General features: G+C 37.0%; 1 protein-coding gene across 1 annotated transcript in view; it reads right to left on the bottom strand.

Annotated features, from left to right (window-relative positions):
• Window positions 1-12,848, bottom strand: part of COL19A1 (collagen type XIX alpha 1 chain) — a 344,672-nt gene that overhangs the window by 240,481 nt on the left and 91,343 nt on the right. The window contains exons 10-11 of the mRNA XM_010371596.2: window positions 12,091-12,135; window positions 9,567-9,611 (exon numbers count right to left, since the gene is read on the bottom strand). Coding sequence (XP_010369898.2) covers window positions 9,567-9,611; window positions 12,091-12,135 — 90 coding nt within the window. The remainder of the gene's footprint in view (window positions 1-9,566; window positions 9,612-12,090; window positions 12,136-12,848) is intronic.

Here is a 12,848-nt window from a genome sequence, read left to right as displayed (position 1 = left end):
ATTCTGTGAAGAAACTCATTGGTAGCTTGATGGGGATGGCATTGAATGTATAAATAACCTTGGGCAGTATGGCCATTTTCATGATATTGATTCTTCCTATCCATGAGCATGGTATGTTCTTCCATTTGTTTGTGTCCTCTTTTATTTCACTGAGCAGTGGTTTGCAGTTCTCCTTGAAGAGGTCCTTTACATCCCTTGTAAGTTGGATTCCTAGGTATTTTATTCTCTTTGAAGCAGTTGTGAATGGAAGTTCATTCATGATTTGGCTCTCTGTTTGTCTGTTACTGGTGTGTAAGAATGCTTGTAATTTTTGCACATTAATTTTGTATCCTGAGACTTTGCTGAAGTTGCTTATCAGCTGAAGGAGATTTTGGGCTGAGACACTGGGGTCTTCTAAATATACAATCATATCATCTGCAAACAGGGACAATTTGACTCCTTCTTTTCCTAACTGAATACCCTTTATTTCTTTCTCTTCCCTGATAGCCCTAGCCAGAACTTCCAACACTATGTTGAATAGGAGTGGTGAGAGAGGGCATCCCTGTCTTGTGCCAGATTTCAAAGGGAATTTTTCCAGTTTTTGCCCAATCAGTGTGATATTGGCTGTGGGTTTGTCATAAGTAGCTCTTATTATTTTGAGGTACGTTCCATCAATACCGAATTTATTGAGCGTTTTTAGCATGAAGGGCTGTTGAATTTTGTCAAAGGCCTTTTCTGCATCTATTGAGATAATCATGTGGTTTTTGTCTTTGGTTCTGTTTATATGCTGGATGACGTTTATTGATTTGCATATGTTGAACCAGCCTTGCATCCCAGGGATGAAGCCCACTTGATCATGGTGGATAAGCCTTTTGATGTGCTGCTGGATCCGGTTTGCCGGTATTTTATTGAGGATTTTTGCATCGATGTTCATCAGGGATATTGGTCTAAAATTCTCTTTTTTTGTTGTGTCTCTGCCAGGCTTTGGTATCAGGGTGATGTTGGCCTCATAAAATGAGTTAGGGAGGATTCCCTCTTTTTCTGTTGATTGGAATAGTTTCAGAAGGAATGGTACCAGCTCCTCCTTGTACCTCTGGTAGAATTCAGCTGTGAATCCATCTGGTCCTGGACTTTTTTTGGTTGGTAGGGTATTAATTGTTGCCTCAATTTCAGAGCCTGCTATTGGTCTATTCAGGGATTCAACTTCTTCCTGCTTTAGTCTTGGAAGAAGTGTAAGTGTCCAGGAAATTATCCATTTCTTCTAGATTTTCCAGTTTAGTTGTGTAGAGGTGTTTACATTATTCTCCGATGGTAGTTTGTATTTCTGTGGGGTCGGTGGTGATATCCCCTTTATCATTTTTTATTGCATTTATTTGATTCTTCTCTCTTTTCTTCTTTATTAGTCTTGCTAGCGGTCTATCAATTTTGTTGATCTTTTCAAAAAACCATCTCCTAGATTCATTGATTTTTGGAGGGTTTTTTGTGTCTCTATCTCTTTGAGTTCGGCTCTGATCTTAGTTATTTCTTGCCTTCTGTTAGCTTTTGAATGTGTTTGCTCTTGCTTCTCTAGTTCTTTTAATTGTGATGTTAGAGTGTCAATTTTAGATCTTTCCAGCTTTCTCTTGTGGGCATTTAGTGCTATAAATTTCCCTCTACACACTGCTTTAAATGTGTCCCAGAGATTCTGGTATGTTGTATCTTTGTTCTCATTGGTTTCAAAGAACATCTTTATTTCTGCCTTCATTTCGTTATGTACCCAGTAGTCATTCAGGAGCAGGTTGTTCAGTTTCCATGTAGTTGAGCAGTTTTGATTGAGTTTCTTAGTCCTGAGTTCTAGTTTGATTGCACTGTGCTGAGACAGTTTGTTATAATTTCTGTGCTTGTACATTTGCTGAGGAGTGCTTTACTTCCAATTATGTGGTCAATTTTGTAATAAGTGTGATGTGGTGCTGAGAAGAATGTATATTCTGTTGATTTGAGGTGGAGAGTTCTGTAGATGTCTATTAGGTCTGCTGCTGCAGAGATGAGTTCAATTCCTGGATATCCTTGTTAACTGTCTGTCTCGTTGATCAGTCTAATGTTGACAGTGGGGTGTTGAAGTCTCCCATTATTATTGTATGGGAGTCTGAGTCTCTTTGTAAGTCTCTAAGGACTTGCTTTATGAATCTGGGTGCTCCTGTATTGGGTGCATATATATTTAGGATAGTTAACTCTTCCTGTTGAATTGATCCCTTTACCATTATGTAATGGCCTTCTTTGTATCTTTTGATCTTTGATGGTTTAAAGTCTGTTTTATCAGAGACTAGGATTGCAACCCTGCTTTTTTTTGTTCTCCATTTGCTTGGTAGATCTTCCTCCATTTTTCCTTCATTTCAACTTTGGTGAATCTGGCAATTATGTGTCTTGGAGTTGCTCTTCTTGAGGAGTATCTTTGTGGTGTTCTCTGTATTTCCTGAATTTGAATGTCGGCCTGCCCTACTAGGTTGGGGAAGTTCTCCTGGATGCTATCCTGAAGAGTGTTTTCCAACTTGGTTCCATTTTCCCCCTCACCTTCAGGCACCCCAATCAGACGTAGGTTTGGTCTTTTTACATAATCCCATACTTCTTGCAGGCTTTGTTCATTTCTTTTTCTTCTTTTTTCTTTAGATTTCTCTTCTGGCTTCATTTCATTCATTTGATCCTCAATCGCTGATACTCTTTCTTCCAGGTGATCGAGTCGGTTATTGAAGCTTCTGTATTTGTCATGTATTTCTCGTGTCATAGTTTTCATCTCTGTCAGTTCGTTTATGGCCTTCTCTGCATTAATTATTCTAGTTATCAATTCTTCCACTCTTTTTTCAAGATTTTTAATTTCTTTGCACTGGGTACGTAATTCCTCCTTTAGCTCTGAGAAGTTTGATGGACTTAAGCCTTCTTCTCTCATCTCGTCAAAGTCATTCTCCGTCCAGCTTTGATCCGTTGCTGGCGATGAGCTGCGCTCCTTTGCAGGGGGAGATGCGCTCTTATTTTTTGAATTTCCAGCCTTTCTGCCCTGCTTCTTCCCCATCTTTGTGGTTTTATCTGCCTCTGGTCTTTGATGGTGGTGACATACTGATGGGGTTTTGGTGTGGGTGTCCTTCCTGTTTGTTAGTTTTCCTTCTAACAGTCAGGACCCTCAGCTTGTAGGTCTGTTGGAGATTGCTTGAGGTCCACTCCAGACTCTGTTTGCCTGGGTATCAGCAGCAGAGGCTGCAGAAGATAGAATATTGCTGAACAGCGAGTGTACCTGTCTGATTCTTGCTTTGGAAGCTTCCTCTCAGGGGTGTACTCCACCGTGTGAGGTGTGGGGTGTCGGTCTGCCCCTAGTGGGGGATGTCTCCCAGTTAGGCTACTCAGGGGTCAGGGACCCAGTTGAGCAGGCAGTCTGTCCGTTCTCAGATCTCAACCTCCGTGTTGGGAGATCCACTGCTCTCTTCAATGCTGTCAGACAGAGTCGTTTGTGTCTGCAGAGGTTTCTGCTGCTTTGTTGTTGTTGTTGTTGTTTAGCTGTGCCCTGTCCCCAGACGTGGAGTCTACAGAGACAGGCAGGCCTCCTTGAGCTGCTGTGAGCTCCACCCAGTTCGAGCTTCCCAGTGGCTTTGTTTACCTACTTAAGCCTCAGCAATGGCGGGCGCCCCTCCCCCAGCCTCGCTGCCTTAGATCACAGACTGCTGTGCTAGCAATGAGGGAGGCTCTGTGGGAGTGGGACCCTCCCGGCCAGATGTGGGATATAATCTCCTGGTGTGCCCAATTGCTAAGACCCTTGGTAAAGCACAGTATTGGGGTGGGAGTTACCCAATTTTCCAGGTGTTGTGTGCCTCAGTTCCCCTGGCTAGGAAAACGGATTCCCTTCCCCCTTGTGCTTCCCAGGTGAGGCGATGCCTCTCCCTGCCTCAGCTCTCGCTGGTTGGGCTGCAGCAGCTGACCAGCACCGATTGTCCGGCACTCCCTAGTGAGATAAACCCAGTACCTCAGCTGAAAATGCAGAAATCACCTGTCTTCTGTGTCACTCGCACTGGGAGCTGGAGACTGGAGCTGTTCCTGTTCGGCCATCTTGCTCTGCCCCCTGAATATCTTTTATTCACCAGCACTCATTTAATTCCTGCAATTATTCTGTGAGGTAGAAACTAACTTTATTTTATAAAAGAGGAAACTATGATAAAGAAAGCTAGGAACATATCCAAGTTTACACAGCTGGCATTACAGAGCTGGACTGGAACACAGAACACAAAGATAATGTGAATCCATTTATTTTATGATATGTCACCATCACTTTCAAAATAAACATCAAGTCTAGGCTCTTTTTGGAGTGGTACTCCAGAAACTAATAATGTTGGTTCCCTGTTAAGTGATGTAGATGCTGCCCCAGAATGTCCTGAATAATTGTTTATGTATATTATATAAACATCCTCATTTGGGCTTTTTCTCACTCAATACCAAATTTTAAGTGGCCCAAAGTCACAACCACTCATTCAAATTCTCCTGTTCTATGAGTAATTACCATAACAATTGAATGAGAAATGGACAAAAGTAAAAAGATTTTTCAGTGTAAAACTCCTGGTTTATTTAAAGCCATAATTGACGTTTCTAGTAGCAAATGATCACTATTGATTTTCTGAGTTACTATAATTTCACGATATTTAATGCTAGAAGTTAATATTTTAGAAAGTTGCTGACAGGTGACATTATTTGTGATACTGGTATAAAAATAGTCTGATTATCCAACTTCTGCTGCTACAAGTTAAATATAAAAGTTAAATCTATCTATCTGAAATAAATGAACAAAATGCTACCAAGTAAATTATCCAACATGCTTATGAGACATATCATGATTGCTGACATATTTTTAATGGTGAAAACAAAAAAGCAACAGAATAACAAGAATGAATTCACTGCTGCTGTTTTTCAATATTCATTTGATAAGAAAACAATATGAATGACTAACCTATGAAATAGGTAAGTGAAGACATTTTCTGTTAAGCATTTTCCATTCCCCCATCACATCTTCAAAAGTAACCACTGAAGGCAAAACGTGGCATAGAAAATTAGTGCTAATAAAATAAATACTAATACAATCAGCATCAAGCCTAAATACATTTCATTTTAGGCTGGCTTACAAAAATTTGAATTGTGTTATCTGAAAATTAGCTGATGTTGACAGGTGATAAAAGAAATACAAATGTTTAGATGTATGACTTAATTATAAATAACCCCAGATAGTTTGGGGGTAGTAAAGTATATGTGTACTTTATGCTAGGTTATAATAGACATTTAAATAATTGTATTCATTTGCATATTACATTTTGTACAGAATTTTATAACAATATAGAGTTAAATAAATCAACTAAGAATAAGGGTCTGTGGAATGCTTTTCCAGTGGATTCTGTCAGGTGAAAAATATTTGCAAGCACTATAAAACCAGAGTAACAAATATTCAAACACAGTTTTCTAATTTAAATACATATCTCATATGGCATTTTAGAATCTAGATTATATTTTGGTAAGAAGAAGACAATAAAAAAAATCACAAGTCACTGGAAATTTACAACTAGTTTTCCAACAACAGTTTTAAGAGATGAGTTAAAGTAGGTACCATATGCACTTGTTAGTTTTGTGTCTGCATTTATTGTTATTAGTATAACCCAGAGTGGAAGAAAAGATCAGCAATCAAGATTATCAAAGTAGATAATGCTCAGAAGCCTAAACAAGAGAAAGCAAGAACTTGCTCAACCACGAACTCTCAGAGCTGCAGAATATGCCACATGTTGGATGCTCTCCACCTCTCCTTCAGTCTTATCGTTCACGAAGAAGTGGTCATTTGATTGTTTTTTTCTTTTCATCAAACTTAAGAGGCCCGCAAGAGGCTAGATAACTTTAGTTTCCCAAATGGAAAATTTCCACACCAGCAGAAGCATCTTAGATCCAGGTAAGAATTTGCCACCATATATGCCCAAGTTAAACATCACTCTTCAGTGAAGCAAATTGACTACATTTTAGGCAACAAATCAAGAAGAGTGGCGGTTGCCACTGGATATTTCTTGCAATCATATGATATTTGGTTCTGCAGTTAAGTTTAACTTTGAGAAAATTAGTTCTTAAACTTCAAGTTAGAGCTTGAGTGACAACATAAAATAATCATCATTTTAAAAGCAAACTAAATTATATGATTTGAAGCAATTACTTAAAAATATTGAATGGTATAATGAGGCTGATATTTACATTTCATTTTCTATTTGCTGCTTCTTTTCATAAATGTAACCAAGTAATATTTCTATCTTCACAAAGACATAAAGTAAAAACCTGGGCTGGGGGTTAAGGAGTGAAGTGCACGTGAATGAATCCTTGCTAAATGGCCTTTTTGTAATGTAATGTAAGAGCTTAGTTCATGCATTTACATTTGGTTACATAACAAGAGTCTGACAAAATCATTGCTGGGAAGGCTGATAGATCCTATGGGGATAACTGTTATCTGAGGATTGAACTCTGTATTTTGCTTGTAGTAGCAGCTGCACTATAATAATAGTACTGAAGGAATCTAAGGAAAATCCCCAGAAGACCACTCCTATAGAGACAGCCAAAATACAGATCTCAGCTGTGGGGAGGGTCCTCCGTCCCTCCTGCCTCATGAGTTATGCTGTTGGAGAGCCCAAGAATCCTTGGGTGATACACCTAAATTTGCCAGCTAGGGATGGCGAAGTGGGATGGGGTCATTGCTACAGGTCTACATGATAAACCACAGCATGGTAAACCTGCAAATAGCTGTCATCTGAGAGAGTCATGTCAACACCAGCAACCTTTCTGAGAGAACTAACTACCCCTTAAAATAACTTTCACTTCAGGACTGACTTGACTGAATTGTGTTTGTTCAGGAATGTATGAGGCTCTGCCCTGTTGTTACAAGTTTCTATAGATCCAGAAATATACTTTAAATGAGGTCCTTTATACTTGTTCTAGTGCCACAGGTTTTTCTCAGAACTAAGGACAGAGTGTTCAACTCTTTGAGGAGCTACTTTATTAGTCTATTGAGTTCCGTTGGCCTGAAGGCTAGTTTTGTAGCCATAATGGGAGAAGCAGATTTCTCCACTTGGTTTCCACTGCATTATAGAAATGTCAGCTGAAAATATCACATGGTAGTTTACCTTTTGCAGTTGATATAATTTTGATATTTTGACCAGTAACTATGTGTTTCTGGAAGATATGACATCTCTGACCAATAACAACATCCTGAATTGTTGTATTTTGCAACTGATGACTTGTCACTCAGTCAAATTAAACACGGCAAAGGCCACAGTAGGGTCATTAAAGAAGAAAAGTGGGTTTTTAGAAAATGATTATATACTCAGTTTTCCACAAAAACTTAAAGTACAAGGTAGATTGACTTTCTTCAGAAAATAAATCATGTTGTGAGTAATCCAAGACTCTCATGCTGTTGTCACACCAATGTGAGTGTTTCATAGACTTTTCTTGTTTAACTCTAATCTAGAAATAAAGTGAACTACAAGACCTTAATTATTTATCTCATGAAAAATATATGTGGTTCTGGGTCAGAATACATAGCATGTTGACATTGAAAAAGCTCAAAAATTTAATATACAGTAAATAATAAAGCAGAACACCATTTTTATTTGGTTGGTGTCATGTAATTACTTTTGCACCAATCAAAATAACATAAGGGTTATTACATGAATCTTATATCTGACTATAAATCATCTAAATTGGGATTCTCATTCAAGGTATGTACTGTCTTTTCTGTTTGATGCTTTATTTTTTTCTAATATATTTCAATCATTCTACAAACATATTTCTACCTTGTAGTGAAATTGACTATTTAAATGCAACAGTTAATAGATATGAGGAACTAGAAGGAAAATCCTTGAAACCAAATATGGTGAATAGTTTTCTAATGCCTTGTAGCCTGTGAGAATCTATTTATTATTGAGCTATACCTACTATATATATAAACTATCAAAACAACTACTAAGACTTTAGTGTATTTGTGACTTTAAATTACAGAGAATATATCTGTTTTCACTTATTCACTACTTATTCCTACAGGTAAAATCCCACTTAATAAATCAGGAATATGTATAAAGGAAGCATTTATTTAAAGACATGGCCTTCCAATGACTGTTATTCTAAAGCAAAAATGTCCAAGGGATTTCTAAGAAAAGACGTTCACCTTAAAAATAGTCATCATTTAATGAAATTATCTCCAAAAGTATGGTTATTATAAAGCCATTCTTTTTTCTTTCTCAGTTCTGTGAGGAAAAGTAATTATCATGTAGTTTGTAACGTGTAATTTGTCTTATAATTATAATAGATGCTCATTCTCTCTATAAACACTTATTGAAAAAGCAAGTAACTGGTCACTGCTAAGAAAGCAAAATACAGGCAATACTGTCTAATTTGAGATTATTCTCCTTTCTAGCTCTCCTGGCCATCCAATTCCATATATACATTTGATGTATACAAGAGTTATTAAACAAAAGAATGGTACTGTTTTCGTTTTATTTAAAAACAAAACTAGATTTTTGAAATGAAAAAGGATTCAAATGATTATCTGAGGGAAAAGTACTTTGAATAGAAAGTTGTAAATTTGTAAAACAATGATTGCTAAAATATTTTCACTATCAAATGACTTTCAGTAATTATTTATTATAATAGAATATTAACATGTAAAATTAACCACTTAGAATTTAGTTCTGTAAGAAGGTTACTTTAAATGACAGCACTTAGATTAGTAGGCTGGCATCTGCCATTGTTCCCTCAAGATCCACTGTCCACCCTTATCCACCTGCTCTGGACTTCGGGAGACTGAGGCTTATAGGCTTCCTCCATCATACTGGCTCTCAATTTGGTTTGGCTAGTGGAGTCCAGTAGGAGAGCTGAAGGCTGGAGGATAGTGGGGTGGAGGTGTTTATTGCCCTGGCTCCCCCTTTTTGTGCTTATCTTGGGCTGACTGTCTCCAACCTTCGCCACACAGTTTTCTCTGCCTCTGAGTCTGGTAATTATGTGGTGTTTAAGGAGTCTGCTGTAACCTGACCTGGGATACTGCACAATCCCTGTGGTTTTCTTATACATTGCCCATACTTTTTAAACTATGCTTTTATTAAACTCTTTGAAATTATTCCAGTTTTAGTATGCCATCTCTTTTCTGTGGGATCCTGACTTTTACAGTTAGTTGTTCTAATTTATTCCTTCAGGAAAAAATTCCACTGATAAACCAGGTGTACATATAAACAAAGTATTTATTTAAATAATTGGATACTTAGTGAATGATTTCACAATATAAAAATATAATGCTTTATAAATGTTTAAATCATTTCCATGTCAATCAAACAAATTTAACTAGAAATATCTATTAATACCATCCAAATAAGTTTAGAAAGATTTCTGGCAATCATTAATATATTTACTCTACCTTAATTGAAACAAATATTTTAGTTATGTCTATAAAATTATTAAATTGCTTATAGGGAATGCACAAAACAAGTTAAATATTCTATTTCAAAACATTTTCAGGAATACAATTTATTTTTACAGATGTGAATGTGAAAAGAGATATTTACCTTTTCACCAGTTTCTCCTTTGCTGCCTTCAAAACCTTGCTCTCCCTGTAGAAGAGGAATAAAATGTATATAGTAATAAAAATGATGCTTACAACACATGCAATTTTTACAATAAAATGATGTTTCTAATAATTAAAAATCAATAATTATAAATAACCATTTCTAACATGTAAGCTCTAAACCAATATTAAGTCACATAAGATTTAAATATTTCTAAATACTAAAGCAACCATTTTCTAAGTTATAAGCTACAGCTTCACTACTTCCAAGGCAATTTGATCTTGATAAGCCTGAATTTTCTCAAGTATAAAATAAGTATGATAATACTATCTTCCTCAATGGTTTGATTTGAGAATTTGACGCATCCTCATAGTGTCTGGCAAAGACTGTTAGCCATTCTTCTTAGTATTACTATTTATTTTACTAGATTCAGTGGAAATAGCCTTCTTAGAAAGCTGACTCCTATGGAATACCATTCTGATGAGTATCTCATGATGAATGAGTTCAGGTTTGAACCCTTGGGTTCTGGCTCTACCTTCGACACCAGTGCTATGCTTTTTCCTGTCCACTATCCTGGCTCAGTCACAGAAAGAAGATTGGTGCTTGGAGGGCTGTTGGCTCTCAATCAGCATATTTATACTAAAAGGTGTACGTCTCCCTTTCTTCATCTACACCCTCTCTGATCTGACAAGCTTGTTTCTGCCTTTAACTGATGTTTCATTCACACACTCAACAAAAGTTCATTGAGTCAGGCACTCATGACAACATAGCCAGCAAGTGAATGTTGGGAACGGGTCATGTGCATCTCTCCACCCTTGGGGGGCCTTAAGCATAAGAAGCATTTAGTAAGCATTTCCTGAGTGCACAGAGACAGGAGATAGAGGGTTTCTGATCTCTAGATTTTTTCTGTAATGCCTCAACAAGTTGACCCTTGGTATATAAAACTTATACTAATTATATGAAAAGGAATGCCAGCTTTTTACTATATAGAAATGTGGATGCATATATACATACATATTTAGTCTGTATGTTATTTTATATATATACCCACATAATTGCATATATGTATATGATTATATAATTAAATAGCATACATAATTAGATAATATAATTAGATGATTAAGTAATATGTGTGTAAGTGTGTGTGTTACATGCATTTAATAAAATAATTATTTTTGCTTCATTTACCCCCTAAAAGTTACCAGGAAAGAATATATGTCAGTTGTTAGGTATTGCTTTTTACCACTTAATGCATGGTCTATATTTTTTTCTACCATTTTTCCTAAAATATAGACTTTAACTTGATCTGTTAATTCAAGCTGACATTGAAGCTGCTAAACGCCTCCAATACATCAGTCACAATGTCAGCATGATGCAGCCACCACAAACAGCTGCTGGAAAGTCCAAAACTATTTCCCAGCAGATAAATCTGCACATCCCTTGGCTTGCAACTCGACTCGCAGATGCAGCACATGCTGTATCAGTGGGTTTTGTCTAGAGCTGCTGTGAAGAAATTCAGAAGCTTGCCATTTCATTGCTGCCAGTTCAATCTTATTATCTTTACTGGGCCAAGTAAATAAATTCTTGAACACAATCTGTAACTATAAATAAGTGCATATCTTTTAAAATGGTATTTTCAGCTATAGAGAAAAACCTACATGCATAGTAACTTGTGATATGTTGCTGCCAAAACCTGTAAAACATCTCCAGAGTGTAGAAGTGATATGCTTGGCTTTGGTGGGCATCTAATATTACATCAGTAATGCTCTCTCCTGTGGCGGGATTATCTGGATGGTATCACGACAGCTGGCCCCACCTGAAGTGGCTCCCCATCCCTCCAAGAAACTGGAATATAATGGTCTCTGTGTTTGCAGTAATGCTTGTCACAGATAACCATGCTTCTTCCCAGAAGAAGAAAGTAGCCCTTGCACAGTAGAGGGGCACAAAGAAAGTTCCCCTTGGTAAAGAGAAAGACACCAGGCACAGAAAGAGGCAGGTTGGCCCATGCAAAAATCCTTACTTATTAGGAATCCCTTGTTCTGAAAGAAAAATATGTTTGAAGAGATAGTTGTCTACAGCATCATTGTAATATTTAATATTTTATGTCATTGTAACTATTATGTTTAGTTCTATCTGGGATATAAAAAAAAGAAGATAAGCAAGAGGTAACCAAAACCAGTCAAAGGAAGTACAATTTGTTCTATTGTACATTTTAGACTCTGACTAATAAAAGCAGAAACGTTTCTAGAGCAGCTATGTACACTTCCACGTTCCCCAGAAAGCACTATCATTTAGTTCTTTGGAGAAGCATCTTACTAAAGCTCTGTGAAAAAGCTTTCTCCTAGAATGGTCCCTTCAAGAGGGGATTGCTTCCACGAGTTCTCTTTGAAAAGACATTCATAGCTTTCTAAAAGTCTTTGAGTGAATTCAGCTTAATCAAATAAAATTTCAGAATATTATATGCAAATGTATTTTTAACATGTTAAAATTCTGAACTCAGATGAAACATTCAGCAACTCTTTACCTTTTGACCAGGTAATCCTGGAGCACCATGTAAACCATTTTCACCCTAAAAGAAGTACACAGAATAATGCTTATGATCCATAAAGATATATGAACATAGCTGTTTTTGTGGTCTTTAACAAATAGTTCTAGTGTTGTGGGGAAAGGTAGCCTAATGTGGAATATCCATCATGCATAGGGACTTTCCATCTATTCCTTATTTCCCAAATCCAGGACTGTAACCTCAATTTTTAAAATAGGGAAATGGAGGCTCTGAGAGGTTTGGCAACATGTCAAAGGTCACCCAACTAGTAACTTACCTGAGATTGAGACTGAGGTCCCCTACAGCCTCTGTTGTTTCCACATGTTATTTAGTATCTCATCTCATTTTCTCTCTTTGAAACTTCTGGGAATAATATTGAAGTCTGACATCGTGCTTTCTATGGGCCAAGCACTGCTGTTCTGACAACAAAACTATCAGGCAGATAATACTGCCTCAATGACCTTCTTACAGGTCATTGCACAGTAATAGGCAGTAGACTTGGAATTTGAGCCCAAACACTTCAACTCTGCATACCTTGCTGTCTCCCTACACTGTCTTTGGAAAAAGATTTAAATCTGGCTTTAAGTGACTTCTTGTCTAAAATCAGAATTTTTTCTCACTATATATATTATATATATACGTGTGCGTGTGTGTGTGTGTATTCTTATACATGTACAAGCATGTTTTACTTTCTTACCCACATCTGCTGATTGCCATTAGATCAATTTTGAATACAT

The sequence above is a fragment of the Rhinopithecus roxellana genome, chromosome 4 (genome assembly GCF_007565055.1).
Source record: "Rhinopithecus roxellana isolate Shanxi Qingling chromosome 4, ASM756505v1, whole genome shotgun sequence".
Classification (NCBI taxonomy): domain Eukaryota; kingdom Metazoa; phylum Chordata; class Mammalia; order Primates; family Cercopithecidae; genus Rhinopithecus; species Rhinopithecus roxellana.
Note: the sequence above shows the minus strand (reverse complement) of the source record. Positions and strands in the feature narration are given on the sequence as shown.